Source organism: Echiichthys vipera (genome assembly GCF_963691815.1).
Source record: "Echiichthys vipera genome assembly, chromosome: 12".
Taxonomy (NCBI): domain Eukaryota; kingdom Metazoa; phylum Chordata; class Actinopteri; order Perciformes; family Trachinidae; genus Echiichthys; species Echiichthys vipera.
In genome coordinates, this window is record NC_139837.1 from 21,233,285 (window position 1) to 21,248,442 (window position 15,158).

Consider the following 15,158-nt stretch of genomic DNA (forward strand, 5'->3'; position numbering starts at 1 on the left):
TATTATTATTGTTATTATCCATTATTACACAAAATCGACAGAAAAAGAATTGGCAACAATCTTGCTGATCGGTTTATCATTTCAGTAATTTTCAAGTGAAACCATCCTGAATCATTCTCTAGTTCTTGCTTCTCAAATATGAGACTTGCTTCTTCGTCGTATATGACAGTAAACCAATTATCAATGGGTTGGATGAAACTTAAAGATGCCACCTTGGACTCTGGGAAGTTATAAAAGGCATTTTTAAAAACTATTTCTTGATATTTTATAGACAAAAACATGCTGCAGTTAATGAGGAAAAAAAGTTAGAAATTGAATCCATGATCAAAATAATTGTTCACAATATTGTTCGTATACAGTAAAACAACCTGACCTAAGTTTAACCTCATTCTCAGTTTCACAGAGCTCAAGCAACAAACACAGTCTGTCCTCCTCTGGAGCGGCGTTAAAGCTGGAGGTCTCTCGGGCCGGTGGTAATGTTCCTGAGCGTAACTGTGCACAAAGGGATCTCTGTCTCTTGTTTAAAGTATACTCCTCATAAAGTTTTACATTGTAGCTATTTTTTAAGGAGACAATAGGTTTTAATTTTGCCTTACACTTTACACTACACAGACCATTTTTCTCCTAGACGCCTGAATATCTCGATGTAAACTGTTCTGGGAAATGAATGACGAAATCGTAGGGAAATATTTTGGGGACAACTTTTTACCTCCACTGTGTAAAGGACCGCAGCATTCACAACACTTTAGGGGCACAGAAATAGTGATTAGTGCATAAAGTAGTTGTGTTTTTAATGTGAAAGGAGACCATATTAAACAAGCAAATACTACTCACCACCATGTGCCAACATGAGTGAATACAAAAAAAAGCTAATGCTACTCTCAGTGTTGTTTATGTGAGTGTGTGTTAAAGATACAAAAGGAAATTAAATGAATTGAAAAAAATCTCAATATATATAGATAAATAAATATCTATATATATATTGAGTCTTGAAGGCATTTTTTGCCCCTCATCACTGCTTGATAGCATGTAGCCTGAAAACTGTGAATGCCAGTTGTCAGGCAATAAATAAACTTTGTTGATCTTTATGAAGTCAAAAGTCTAACAATGTCATAACCGTCAGTGCTGGGAAAACCATGACCTTAAAATGAAAAGTCTGATTGAATCATGGACTCTAAATCTGAAAGTTTTATCTGAAACATAACCAAACCTGCTGTCTGTATATGTGATGAGAGGAGGGCGGCAGAGTGAAGGACAAACCTGCCAAAGGCCTTGCCCTGAGCTGACGGCCTCGCAGAGTAGTAGTATTGTTTATACTCGTCCATCCACACCTCAGCAGCCCGCCGGGTGTTCCTGCGTGGACACAGACACACAACAGCTGCTCAGCCACAGTAATGACAGTGATGCTGGCATTCCTGTAGGCCGCTCTAATGACAGTGTCACACACAAAGAGTCTTCAGGCATCACAAAAACTCAGATGAGACAGTCGGGTGTGTTTCAGACCAATTCCACCATCCGCTGTATCTTTTAGACAAGATGTTTACACAAAACCACAGCAGTATTTACAGCCTCAGTTTATATTTGAACAGTGCACTGGTGGTAAATCCTGTATGTGTTCTGGTGGTCATTAAACAAAACTAAAGAGGGAAATAAACACACAGCATACAGCACAACCTTTTTTTTTGTGCACAATTTTTATAATAACTATTTTATCAGTAACAAGTCAAAGACTGAAACTTATCATTACTTGCTCTGTATTTAATTGTGGTTACTTATTAAATAAAATGTAAAACAAGAAAAAAACTGACTAAGAAATAGAATAGTTCCCTTGCATACAAACAAATAACTGTAGTTAAAAATGAGGATACTATTCTTGTGAGAGATGAGAAGAAAAATTAGCTCAGATTATAACGTTAAACAAATTACAGCACCGTCAGTCTGTAACATTATAGAATTATCGTATTAACGTTAGAGAAAAACTGGAACTTTGTCCGCCTCCTGCACACTAAAAACTAATATTTTAAGAGTGAGTAGTTTAATATTTGCATGTTACATAATATCTAGGTGAAGACGGTCTGCAAACACTTTTCAAAATTGCCTGGTGAAGCTCTGAACTTCACTGCTGTGTCAAGGCTGAGTAAAAGATGAACCGTCTTGGCGGTGGGTCAGCTGTTTTAGTGGTGTAATAAACGCTGCGCAGCAGACAGGATGTCAGGGTGTCTTAACGGATCAACACACTCACTTAATGTAGGTGAGGGCATTGCCTTCTGGGAAGTCGTACGGGTGCCTTTTCCTGAACACGTGACCCACGCGGCTGCAGGGAAGAATCTCCAGACTTCCTCCGCACATCCACACCCGGAAAGAAAGCTCTGCAGGAGGACAGAAAGAGGACGAGTCAACTATGTAGGCAAGTAGTTGTCTCTCTTAATTCTAATTATTATCCTGATAATCCTCAAAATATACTTGAAACTCTCACTGGAATCACTTTACCTTACATTTTTGCATGATTTTTACTGCATCACAGATCATGACAATCATGAAATTCATGATTATCCCAATAATGGAAATTCACCCGGATTAACGATTGTGAGTGTTTTTATCACGGTCTCCGATAATAAAGGTTCCTGTCCCGTCCCTAGTCTGTCTGACCTGTATCATCCCAGTATCAGCCTGGCCACGTTCACCTGCTACATTTTTGATGCAGCAGATGGTGATTTATATAATCTGTAAATCAGCAGTGTCAAAGCTGTTGTAGCAGATAACTTAACGCTCTGCTGCCTTGCATATTCCAAGGACACAACAGGCATTTCAGAGAGCGGCTCGGGCCTCTGCAGCATCCAGAAACATCTGCAGTGGTCCAGAGCCAACACGACTAAACATATGAATTGAAGACATTGAAAATGTCCAGTTTGATTACCTGAATTAGATCTTTTCATTATTATTTGTATGTTCATGACAACCGTGTCATTGGAAACAGCAGGTTTTTGTTACAAATAAACTGTTAAATTAAGGGGAATAAGCATTCTTTTATTTACTCCTTTTTGTTCTAAACTAGTGAATCTACTGTAAATACACTAATGTGCTGCAACCAGGTAAAATCCATTAACCCTAAAATGAGTGACTTGTGCGATGTTTAAGTTTAGAGACAGCTACATATGGGGATTTAGTTCAATATTCCGATTCAGTATGATTTCTTATTTTGTAAAGTCTATTTCTCCTCTTCTGGACACCTTTTGGAGTCCACACATCAAAATGTAAACATATTTTAGCAAATGGAAGTTAAAGAAAACGAAATGGAGTAGAAGAATTAGTATGGATCAAAAGAACATTTGCAATTCCAGCAGGGCAGTTTTGTGTTCTTATCTAAAGACCCTCTGAGTAGGATGCATGTGGAGGATGATTAATAAAAAGTCATCACTGTGATTCAAGTAAAAGTTAAAAATCATCAGTGAGCTCACCGAAGTTCTCTCCTCCCCAGATGTCCATGTGGGTGTCATACTGGCCCAGGTGGTTGAACCAGCTCTTGTCCATGACGAATATGCCGCCAGCAATGACCGGAGTCCTGCACAGTAGAGGGGAGTCATTAACACTGCCTGGCACTGCCTTCACAGATGTTGACAATGTGAGAAACCCCACGCATAAAGACATGTAATGATAAAGGTAACAGTTTTGTTCCTACAGTGTGTGGAGAGCAAAGACACCACACACTGACAGAATTATTCATGAACAACCAGAGTCAGAGCCGGCAAAACTCTCACAACAGTAAATCCGCCGTAATCAGACTTGACTTTAGAGTAAACAACAACAAGGTTTTTGCTTGCCCGAGTCCATGCCGGCTGATCTACATAGTTTAACTAGTTAACAGTTCTGTCTGATGTTGATCAGTCAAGTTTTTGCACTTCTTGTATAGAAAATTCATGAAGGAAAAGTATTGTATCGTTCGGTCCCACATAACTGTGTTCTTGGCGTCCCCAACTCACAAACAGGATATCGGATTGTAAATATATAAATCAGTGTGGCATCCAAGCAGATTAGTGGATATAGAAAAAAAACAACTGTTAACAAACCTTAAACAACAGGAAAATCCGGCAAGATAATCTTTATAACATCAAAAAAATCAGGGCTTTGCTGACGGGTGTTGGGAGGGGAGAATTAAGCCCAAAATAACCGTGATTCAACCTGAGTCAAAATACATCTGAATTTACAGGATGTCACGTTCAAACCCTGTATCAGGGGTGCTCAATTCTGCTCCTGGAGGGCCACTGTCCTGCATGTTTTAGGTTTCTCTCTAACACACCTGAGTCTAATGATGTGCTCGTTATCAGGCAGCTGAAGCTCGTCCCAGGTTTGGAAATAATTAGACTCAGGTGTGTTAGAGCAGGGAGAAACCTAAAACATGCAGGACAGGGGCCCTCCAGGATCATAGCTGAGCACCCCTGCTCTATAATAATAATAAGTAAAGTGGCTATTTATGGAAATCAACATCTCTCTCGCTCTGTCTCTCTCTCTCTCTCTCTGTCTCTCTCTCTCTCTCTCTCTCTCTCTCTCTCTCTCTCTCTCTCTCTCTCTCTCTCTCTCTCTCTCTCTCTCTGATGCTGAAACCGCAGTGCAGTTTTTTCAACAGTGCTGAGCGTAGACAGACCTGATTGCCTGTGTGGGGTCGCTCCTCGCCATTTTCTGCTCGATGGGAATCTGCTCCCATTTGAAGTGGAGACTCCAGTCAAATCCTGAAGTGAAAGAGAGCAAAAGGGAGACAAAAAGTCAGATTCTGTTACAACCACTCTGTCTAGACATCACCTCTTAAGAAGAAAACAGACAAGAGAACCATACTGATTTTGGTGGATCTAATTTCACACCAGTTACAGCAACAAGTCTTGTGCTGTCGAATGACAACTTACAGATTGACTTAAATCAGTTTAGGAATCTCATGAGTTTTGAATTATTCTGGCAGGGATCATGATGTTATATAACAAGGGGTTTGTGAACAGGGGTTTTCCCTCGACCGCAGCTGTTTGTTATCAGCTGTTACTGTACATGATTTGTGTGTTGTGTCCTGACCTCCTCTCAAGTCAGCAGACGCAGCCAAGTAAGCAAAGTTGTCCAGGCTGATGACGTCGATGATGGGGCTGACCACTCGAGTATGGTCCTGGATGGGAGAAGTACACACAGAAACATTATCGTTGAGACATGTTTGAACATTTTATATTTGAACTTATATTCCCCTTTAAAAAAATCAGCTCTCCAATGTGGTCGAGCGAGCTAGCGAGTGAATGAAGAGAGGGAGCCGTGCTGGCATGAACAAAGCCGCGAATCACAGGAATAAAGCAGTTACTGCAACTTGTTACCTAGCAGTGCGTTACCGCTGACACTGATCATAAGTGATGATTGAGAGGGATTCTTTTTATGAATCTATTGTTTCTTTAGGAAAATGTTGCATAACATTTAACACTATAAGTGTTACCAATAACAGATGAATAAACAATCTTAACTTTCTGAAATCGTGATGATGATGTGGACTCAGTCACACACAGAACTCCTGCTGTTTTTGCATGTAGTAGGAATGACAATGCATTAGAAATTCTGCACAGAACTGTACAACTTTTTGTTGTTTTTAACTGTTAAAATGTACATAATTTGTTATTTATGTTACAGTAAATCTTTTCAAATTCTTATGGTAATATTTCTATTTATATTCTTGAGCACAGTACTCTGCTTATTGTTTATTTCTTTTTAATTTTTGAGCACATGAACACCAAGATAAAATGTGTTAACGTACTTGGCAATAAACACCTTTCTGATTCTGATTCTGAAATGACTGACCTATAGCCAAAATATAAAACAAAGGTGCCACAGAATGTCTAAAGCTTGTGCAAATGAAAATCTTTAGTGATCAATGTTTCAATCAGACAAGAATCTTCCTCAGGATCAAGTGAATTAAAGCAATATACATCTCTGTAATGAGTACTAAATGTCAGACGGTGCTCTGGGGACAGTGAATTCTTCTCCCATGGGATTATGTCATAATGATGAATGATTAATTGGGTGTTCTGATAAGGAGAGATGATTACTGGTAACAGCCCACCTCCGTCTTTCCAGTGAACTGGAACAGCTCACTGTACAAATATATGCTAGTTCAAAGTGGACTGAACCCTTATTATACAGAATAAAAAACCTTTACTGCTCATATTGTGCAGACCATAAGAAGAGTTAATTTGCAAAAAAACAGATAAAAGCCAATCATACGATGAATAAACAAAACTGCATGCATGCAGAATCAAAAAATGTTTATGAAAATTAAAATAAGTGGAGATATCTTCTCAAAACAACCCAAAACCAGATTGATTGCACACAAAAAACATGATTTATGGAAATAATAAAAAATATGAAGCCCTCTCTGTGACTTCCTATTCTTCCCACAGTTCATAGTGGACATGAATTCATGACAAACTCTGAGCTGTTGAACTACCACCTGCCGAAGAAGTAACATGAACTTTAAAGTAAACAGAAGAGAACTGCTGTTAGCATGTGTGTTTGTGTTGCATCTGTCAGTGAATGTGTGTCTGTGCCAATGCTGCAGTCTGCCCTTCAGGCATCTGCGTGTGTCCGTGAAGTTGAACGGTTTAGCATCGTAACAATCCGATCGACTGTTTCCGATTAGAGCCGTCCCTCCCTTGAACCCGTCATAAACTTTGTGTTCATTGCACCAAAGAGTGTGTGTGTTGGGGAGAGCGGGTGTGAAATGCCACTTTGCCGGAGAGCAGCTTGGAAAGTGATGCTCTCAACAGCTTTAAGCAATAGACATTTATGGGGCTTTTAATGAGCCTCTGTGATTTCATAATGCATGAAGAGGCTGCACTTCCAAAATGGCTGATGATCTCTCAATCTCTCGACCCTCTTCCCCTCTTTTAATTCTACTCATTCTGCATCTGAATTTATGACAGTGTCAAAGTCATTCGGTCCCTCACATCTGGCCGCTTTTAACGCATCTGATGAAATAAAATAAAAGTTTATTCTTCTGCTGTATTTCAATCTGGAAAAGTGAAATGATTTACATGATGAAGTGAAACTAGAAATGTGTTTTGTCCACGCTGAATTTCACAGTTTCTAAATGCCAATTGGTGTCTGGAGATCTCTATTCCTTTGCTTCATCGCCCAGTAATGTCACATCAGCCTCTGAATAAGAGACCAACAGAGGACGCACTGTCCAGCTTTGGTTAAAAGGTCAAGAGTCGGACTTTGATTGATGTGCTCTGCGTTACATGCCTATTGCTCATAAAATGTGCGTAGATGTTTGGGGTATGTTTTACTTTGCCAAAACATAGTGTTCTTTGTGGATGAAGTTAAATCTCAATGATTATTAAAACAATGTTGACTGATCACATGACCCGCTAATGAAAGCACTTTTGCTGCTTTGCTGAGAAATATGATCTGAGTGTCTGTGGGGACTTTCCCGTGCTAAAATCAAATGTGCCGCAGAGTTAGTAACGCTTTTTTACATCGTTCCCCTTCTCTCTTCGGACCTCCTATTGTGTGGAGCATGTGAAGGCATCACGCCGCATCGCTGCAGGTGTGAGCTGTCGATCTACTGACGTCATACAGTCGGCACTGTTCGATTTCCAAAGGAACTCTGGGAGATGAGAGGTCCCAGAGTCGCGACTGCAATTATATCTTACCGCCAAAAAGGCAGCTAGAAACAACGTATCTCAATTCTTACGGATTACAACTTTAAACTAAAAGCCTCTTGAAGACACTCCCATGCGTCTCTTACTGGGGTGGGACCAGTTGTCCAATCAGCTTTCAGCAGGCTGCCATGCACTAGTTATAGTCAATGAAGAGAGAAGAAAAAAAGGGGAGAAGGGCATCATAAAACCAGTTATGATAAATTATAAGATGCTTGTCAAGCATATAACTGCCGTAGCTCAATTCATTCAGCACATTACAATTATTCTCCATGGTCCAAAACAGTCAATGACTTGTAAGAAGGTATTAAATATCACCCCAGAGAGTGTGTGTGATAGGCTATACCTTCCACTGCATTTAAATGTCTTATACCCCAACATCTGCGAGAGGAGAGCTCATTATATACTTCATTACTAATCAAATTCATTTGCAGCTCTAAATTAACAAATGAAAAGTGTAATTATGTTGCATTAAAGAACATAGACAGTGATCCTTAATCAGTTTTCCTGCTCTCAGAGGCCGTTTATAAACCCAGGAAAGGCAGTCTCGGGAAGACTAATGAATCCAGGACCAGGTGGAGCCGTGCCGAGGAGCTAGTGAATTATCACTGAGCCCCGTGCTCTCATGAATGCCAGAATGAAAGATTGTAATGCAAGCTGGATGAGTCACAGCTGCCCAGAGCCAAGTATAAGTGTACGGAAACACAAACACAATGTGCACACACTCACAATGCGTAGACTCCTGTGAATAAAACGTGGAGGAGGTTTTGTACAGTAGAGACTGCTGAGTATGTGCGTTTTATTGCATGCAGAGTTTTTGAATGAGTTTGAGTTATAGTCCAGTGTACTTTCTGAACAAACTGCAACATTTTGTCCTTCAGCAAAGTACAAATACATTCATTATTGTTCTACTAAAGGAAAAGTTTTCGTATTTTGGGATTCTTTCTGCTGAGAGGTAGATGAGAAGATCCTTATCACTCTCATGTCTGTATGCTAAATATGAAGCAACAGTGAGTCAGTAGATGGTTAGACAACAGCTGGCTGGGCTCTGTCCAAATGTAACAAAATAGACCTCCTAGCACCTCTAAAGCTCACTCATTAAGTATTTGTCCAACGTATCAAGTCCTTGCTTCTTTTGTTTTGCTTTGTAACTGTCAACATCTGACTACAATGTGCCATTATGACAAGTGGCTCACGCCAGTCACCAAGCTAATGCGTACAGTTATGTTTTAACGTTACAATAACATTCAACACGCTCATTAAGTTATCTTACGTAACTGTTTGGACCACGACTGGATTTGATTTATAACGTTAGCTACAGTGGCTGTATGGGTGGTCGACACAACCAATGGTTAGTCAAGTTAAACTGGTTATGTTAACGTTACGTTAGCGAACATAACTTACAGCTATTTCATTAGAACGACATGACTTAACATGAATAAACATATCGTAAATATAACTTTAATACATTAACTCGTCCGTGAACGTTATTTCTGCCTGAGTCACATCAGATAGATATTCAATGGCATGGTGTCTGACAACAACCAGTTTACATCCAAACTGTCCAGACTGACATAATATATGTAGAGAAGACTTTAAAGGAATTTAATGAAAAAGTATTAAGTGTACTTTTGGTGAAATGTGGATGCTTCACACACATCGTCAGATCGCTACATTCAGCATCGTTTCAAGATAAGTGTCACCAGTTCAGTGTCCAACCGCCAAACGCCTCCTCTTCTGTTCCTGAACGTTTTGGATGTCACAGTGAAGTTGAGTTTTGGATATAAAATGTCATCACTTTCATCATTTTATCGTTACACATCTGTGTGACGTGTTGTTATGATTAACGTGGAATTCTTGAGTTATGGACAAAAACCTGTTTTGTGAGGTCACGGTGACCTTGACCTGTGACGTCCAAAATCAGTTCATCGTCGAGTTCAAATGGACATTTGTGCCACATTTGAAGAAAATCCCTCAAGGATATATCGCGTTCATAAGAGGCACGGAGGCATAAAAACTAAAGTTTAAAAAGAGCGGTTTTGGGCAAGCGATAGGCAGGACATACAAACTGTGAAAAAAAGACAAATTGCCATTTTTGCAGTTAAAGTGAAACAGACACAGCACTTCTTTTAAACTGAGGGCGTGAATGAGAAATGAGGCACACTGGAAGCAGCTGTGTCCGTGCCCCACTTTAGTGGGAGCACACACGAGGGGAGAAGAGATTACTGAGAGGAATATGAAATGAAACGGTTCCTGTTGCAGAGTCCGCCTGTGATGGGGGATGGCAGCGTATTGTGGGGAGCAGCTGTGTCGGTTAGAGCCCAGTCGCAGGTTAGTAATGTCAGGGGAGGAGAGAGAGACCCAGGAAACACCCTATTACTCATTAGCTAGGGATAAAGGTTTCCACAGCTTCATCTATCTTTATCAAAATACCAGACATGTCTCACGTCTCGGTGAGAGTACTGGCTCGTCCCTGCAGCCGCTTACGTGTCTCTAAATCATATATTTACATGCGGTGAGTGCTCGGCTTTTGCGGCTTTGTGGAACTGATACAGAAAAGCAGACGGAAACAGGGAAGGCTCACAGCAAAAATGCCCTTGAAGGTTTGCATGAAAATAAAAGAGTGAATTAAAAAAACCCAGAGAGAAAATATCCTCCCTGATGAAAAGTGGCTGCTTCGGCATTTCATTCCGGTCACGTTTTGAATTGAGAAACATTGTTGCATGAATGCGATGGTAGTGTCTCTGGTGGGCTGCATAATCTCATTTGTACGATGCGGTGAAAGGGGGGGGGGGGGGGGGGGTCTTCCTATTGAATTAAAAAAAGACTGTTTTTGATTAGAAATTAATCCAGCATGCAGCCTTAACCAAGACGCTGTCACCATGCACAACGCAAAACAGACCGACTGAACTGACGGAGTAAAACCCTCCAGAGTCAGGGAGAAAACGGATCGGCTGGGGAAAAATGGCTCCACAATTCAATCACAGCTGAACAAATTGAGTGTTTATTTAACAATATGCAATGCCAACGTATTACATCACAGCCAATAAAATCTACCATGGAGAGGAGCCAAATCCCCTGGAATGTTACAAAGAAGGGCCAAAAAAAACTATTCCACCTCTGAAATGTGTTGATTGTGTGACTACATGTGTGAGCTGCATGCATTAAGCGTCTAATTGGAGAGTGTGAGTGACGGCAGGGAGTGAGCCCGTGGGTCTGTACCTCTTTGACTCTCTGGATCATCGGCTGCAGCCAATCAGCGTTGACCTCGCAGTGGCTGTCCAAGAAGGTCAAGATGGAGGCCGAGGCCGTGTTGGCTCCTCGCACACGTGACCGGATCAGACCTGAGGGGGAGCACGGGGAGGAAATGACATTAAAGTCTGAAACCGGTCAAATATCTACAATTTGAGCAAATCAGATGCTGCTTCCCTGCAGGGATGTCAACATGTTTGATGTCTAATGTTGCAAAAGGGGCCGCTGGCATTAAACTAACACACATTGTGGGTCACTACTCCTCTGCTCCTCCATCTCAGTGGCTCTGTAGGAGTTTCAGAAAATGAATGAGTTATTGTTGACGTAGGATGTGTTTTTTAGTATTTCACTAATGTTAGGAACTAAAATTATGCATATTTAACCCTCAGTTGCATCCATTTTTGATCATTCTTTATATAAACCGTCCCTTGCAAGTCCCACAACTTTTATGAAAGTCCAATACTAATAATGTGAGATAGCTACTAATATTTTATTTTTCTTTCCTCTTTTAAAGGTTACAATTGATCTGTAAATATCAATTAGTGCCTGCATATTGGATAAAAGTGTCAATAAAAGCCTATTTGGTGTGTCTTCAGTGTAACAGATGTCTGTGCAGTCTGCCGCTCAAAGGCAGGCTGTCAAATTTGATGGCACAGTGATAAAAATAGCGGCTCTCAAGCATGACTCCATTCCCTCCATTCATACAAAGAGCCGTTCAGACGTAACATCACTGCTATCGTCTCTGTTTTGCCTGCACATATACGACCAAACAGCACAGTTCAGGAAGGCAAAATATCAGGTTGTAATCTGTGTCAATGTTCCTTTTAAGTTCTAAACAAGTTGAAGACATTGGCGCATAAAATAATATATCTTTCTCTAAGACGGAATTGTCTGAGTTTCTTAAATATTTACATTTGACTGTTGGGTGGAAAAGCCTCTACAGAACAAAAAGCTTTTTAAAATGGAGCCGGTTAATTGGATTAGTCTGAAGTCGATACCAGAATGTGTCTCGCTTTTTTGCCTTACCAACCACTTTAGATTACTTGTGAGAAAAAAAGTGTTGATTAGGAGCCCAGAGTTAAATCTGTTTTAAAAGAATCGCTGCAGGTAGAGAAGGAATAGCTAAAAAAAAAGGTGTCTTCATCAAAAGTGTGTCTAAAAGTCATCTGCATGTAACACAGGCAAGTGTGGAGGAGGCCAATTGTATATTTTTCTGCAGCACCTACAGTTTATTAAACAGATGCATCTCATCATCTTCAGAGTTTTGTTCCAAAGCCAAAGATCATTTAAATAACAGCAACTTGTTTGTAGAGTTTTAGAGCACAAAACGCAGTCTTGGAGTCTAACACAGTCTGATTATTTGTACCTGTGATAAAACCTTGATGAGGAGCTCATGTTTCTCTCACTGCCACTTGAAAAGCTTGATGAAAGAAATAGATGTTCTGTGTTTTATAGATACATGAGTCACAAGGAAGGAGTGATTCTTTTCTACATCTCTTTTTGTAATCAAATTCCTCAGAGGAGCACTTTGTAAAAAGGTGGTTCTGTCTCAAACAGCCTTTCAACAAGTTCATACAGGATACATAGGGTTGACTCATTGCTGTTCACTGCAGTTTGTTTGGCAGTAAAGTCTTTATATACAAACAGCAGTACAACAGAACAACACCCACCTACTTAGTGCCACATCGCCTTTTTATAAACCTTTCCTTAAAGGATAAAACCTAAAAAATGTTTTAATGATTTCACCTCGGTGGTGATTAAATATAAATATCTGGGTATTTTGATTGATGACTCCCTCACTTTGAAGCCACATGTGAAGAACATAATGAAAAGGTTGAGGCTGAAACTAAAACTGTTTTCAAAATGAGTTCTTTCTGCTTCTTTTTACCTGTGTTGGATGATGGTGATCTTTTGTATATGCATGCTTCTGCTCAGTGTCTTCACGTGGTAGACACAGCTTCCCATGCTTCCCTGAGGTTCATTACCAAGTGTAAAGCTCTGCTTCATCATGGCCTGCTCTGTCATTGGTACACCTTCTATAAGGCCATTCTTGTCTGGGTCTGTTATGCTTTCTGTCCCAAATGACTGTACAGAAATTGGCAGAAAAGGGTATTTGCATGTTCTATATTTTGCAGAACTTGAATTAATCCCATTAAATGCTTTTAAATCCTCAATGAAAGACGTGGAGGCAGTTTCATTGATCATGTCGGTGTTTTTAAATTGCCCTGGAATTATAACAGACTTTTCTTTGATTTTTTTCTGTCTCTTCTTGGGTTTTTCTGACTGTAACTGTGTGTTTGTATTTGGGCTTCTGCCCGTCTTGGAGGGATTCTTAATCTCAAACGGGACTCTCCTGATTTAAATGACTAAAAAAATAATTGAAACACGAGTGATTATTTTCGATTTTCACCAAACAAAAGCTAACAAAAAGATTTGGAAAGTTCTGACACGATGATATAGATTTGGAGACTGTTCCAGAGTAAACTCGAGCTCCCTCCTGCTTGTGATGCCGTTGGGAGCAGCTGGCCTAAATGAAATATGCTATAATATTTGATCAGCATGTGGTCCGTAAACTCAAACAGAGTCTTCAGTCTGCGGAGAAAGCAGCAACACACACAGGTAGCAGCAACCTGAGCGACAGGGATTATTGTTAACACATCCAAACAAATCAGCAACACTTCTTTTGGCTTTTAGTTTGGCTGAACGCTTTTGCTTTGTAGTTCGAGGGTTTAATCCAATTCTGGGATTCATTTAAATCAATTCAGGAACACATGCGTGATGAAACAAACATGCTTTCATTTTTTTCAACAGATTTTGTTCTTACAGGCTTTAATATGGGAATGAATACCTTGCAGAGTTGATGTCCAAATGAATTCCTTGTGTCAGGTTTATGCACCCGTCCACAGAAAGCAACAGGGGCCCAAGGAGACTTTCTTTCTTTAGTGTTGATTATGCCTCTGACAGAGAAGGACATCACTCTCCTCTGTGTGTGTTGTTGTTTACTTTGATAGAGGGTGAGGCCGCATGTGCATGTTAGTGCATGTGGCCGTGAAAAACGTCACTATTTTACGTATTGGGGTGAGAGCCATGTGGAGCAAATCCCAGTCCACTTTTTTTTCAGTATTTCAAGTAAAGCACCTTTACATGTAGTTATATTGCATCTGCATTATGTAATATTATGTTTTTTTTGCATTATATAAAACGTAATGAGTTGACTAATAAACGTGCCTTTTTGCTCTTCATTTTTCTTCATTTGATACTATAACAGTTATGCCTTTTTGTTGGATTGCTTACAAAACAAACAGCGCCTTCAAGCCCAGTCTCTTTTCTATGAAGTCCCCCCCGTCCCTCCACACTCACCCTCTCTCCTGCCGTTCCTCAGGCAGCGCACTTTGGGGATCTGAGAGAGCAGCTGGCAGTCCTCAGCTGGAGGAGGAGAGCAGAAGAGATGGGATGTTATGATGGAAGTAGAATACACACAGACCTCCTCATCGCCTCGACTCACACTGTCACTCACGAACTGACACACATGTGGATCTGGTTACTAAATCTACACAGTCACAAAGATACAAACCCTCAGTATAACACGATGACCTAAACACATCACATTCAAACACAACATCCATCAGTCCTCCATCATAGTCCTGCAAACAATCAGAAATACACACACACACACACACTCAAAAAAACTCAAACAAAAGAGCTTTATTTCACTGGATAATTAGATTCAAAATCCGTTTTCCGTAAATAAATCCAGCGAGAGGAGCTCATTCCCATCATCTACTCCCTTTTCTCTGGCTCAGACCTTTTGTTGACACTTACGGATGGACGTCATTACAAACAACACACACACTCACACACACACACACACACACACACACACACACACACACACACACACACACACACACACACACACACACACACACACACACACACACACACACACACACACACACACACCCACACACACACCCACACACACACACACACATATCCTTGAGAGGATTAGCATTAGCAGCAGAGAGTGAGTGTGACCTTGCTAAGGGATTGTGGGTAGATCAGGCAGACAGACCCCTCCCCAGAGGCGATATAGACGTATGCTGACAGAAACAAGCATGATAACTTGTAATCCTGATTGATTAAATTTGCTGTTTGTACAAACTTGTTTGTTTGCATTAAAACTGTCGTGTAACAGGACAGGTGTGTGTGAGAACAGCAGTGTAT

At 40.4% G+C, this 15,158-nt stretch overlaps 1 protein-coding gene across 1 annotated transcript in view; it reads right to left on the minus strand.

Moving 5' to 3' along the window:
* galnt16 (UDP-N-acetyl-alpha-D-galactosamine:polypeptide N-acetylgalactosaminyltransferase 16) overlaps window positions 1-15,158 on the minus strand; it is a 42,154-nt gene that overhangs the window by 8,780 nt on the left and 18,216 nt on the right. Inside the window, exons 5-11 of the mRNA XM_083924841.1 lie at window positions 14,292-14,357; window positions 10,902-11,023; window positions 5,059-5,146; window positions 4,643-4,727; window positions 3,459-3,562; window positions 2,243-2,369; window positions 1,261-1,353 (exon numbers count right to left, since the gene is read on the minus strand). Coding sequence (XP_083780967.1) covers window positions 1,261-1,353; window positions 2,243-2,369; window positions 3,459-3,562; window positions 4,643-4,727; window positions 5,059-5,146; window positions 10,902-11,023; window positions 14,292-14,357 — 685 coding nt within the window. The remainder of the gene's footprint in view (window positions 1-1,260; window positions 1,354-2,242; window positions 2,370-3,458; window positions 3,563-4,642; window positions 4,728-5,058; window positions 5,147-10,901; window positions 11,024-14,291; window positions 14,358-15,158) is intronic.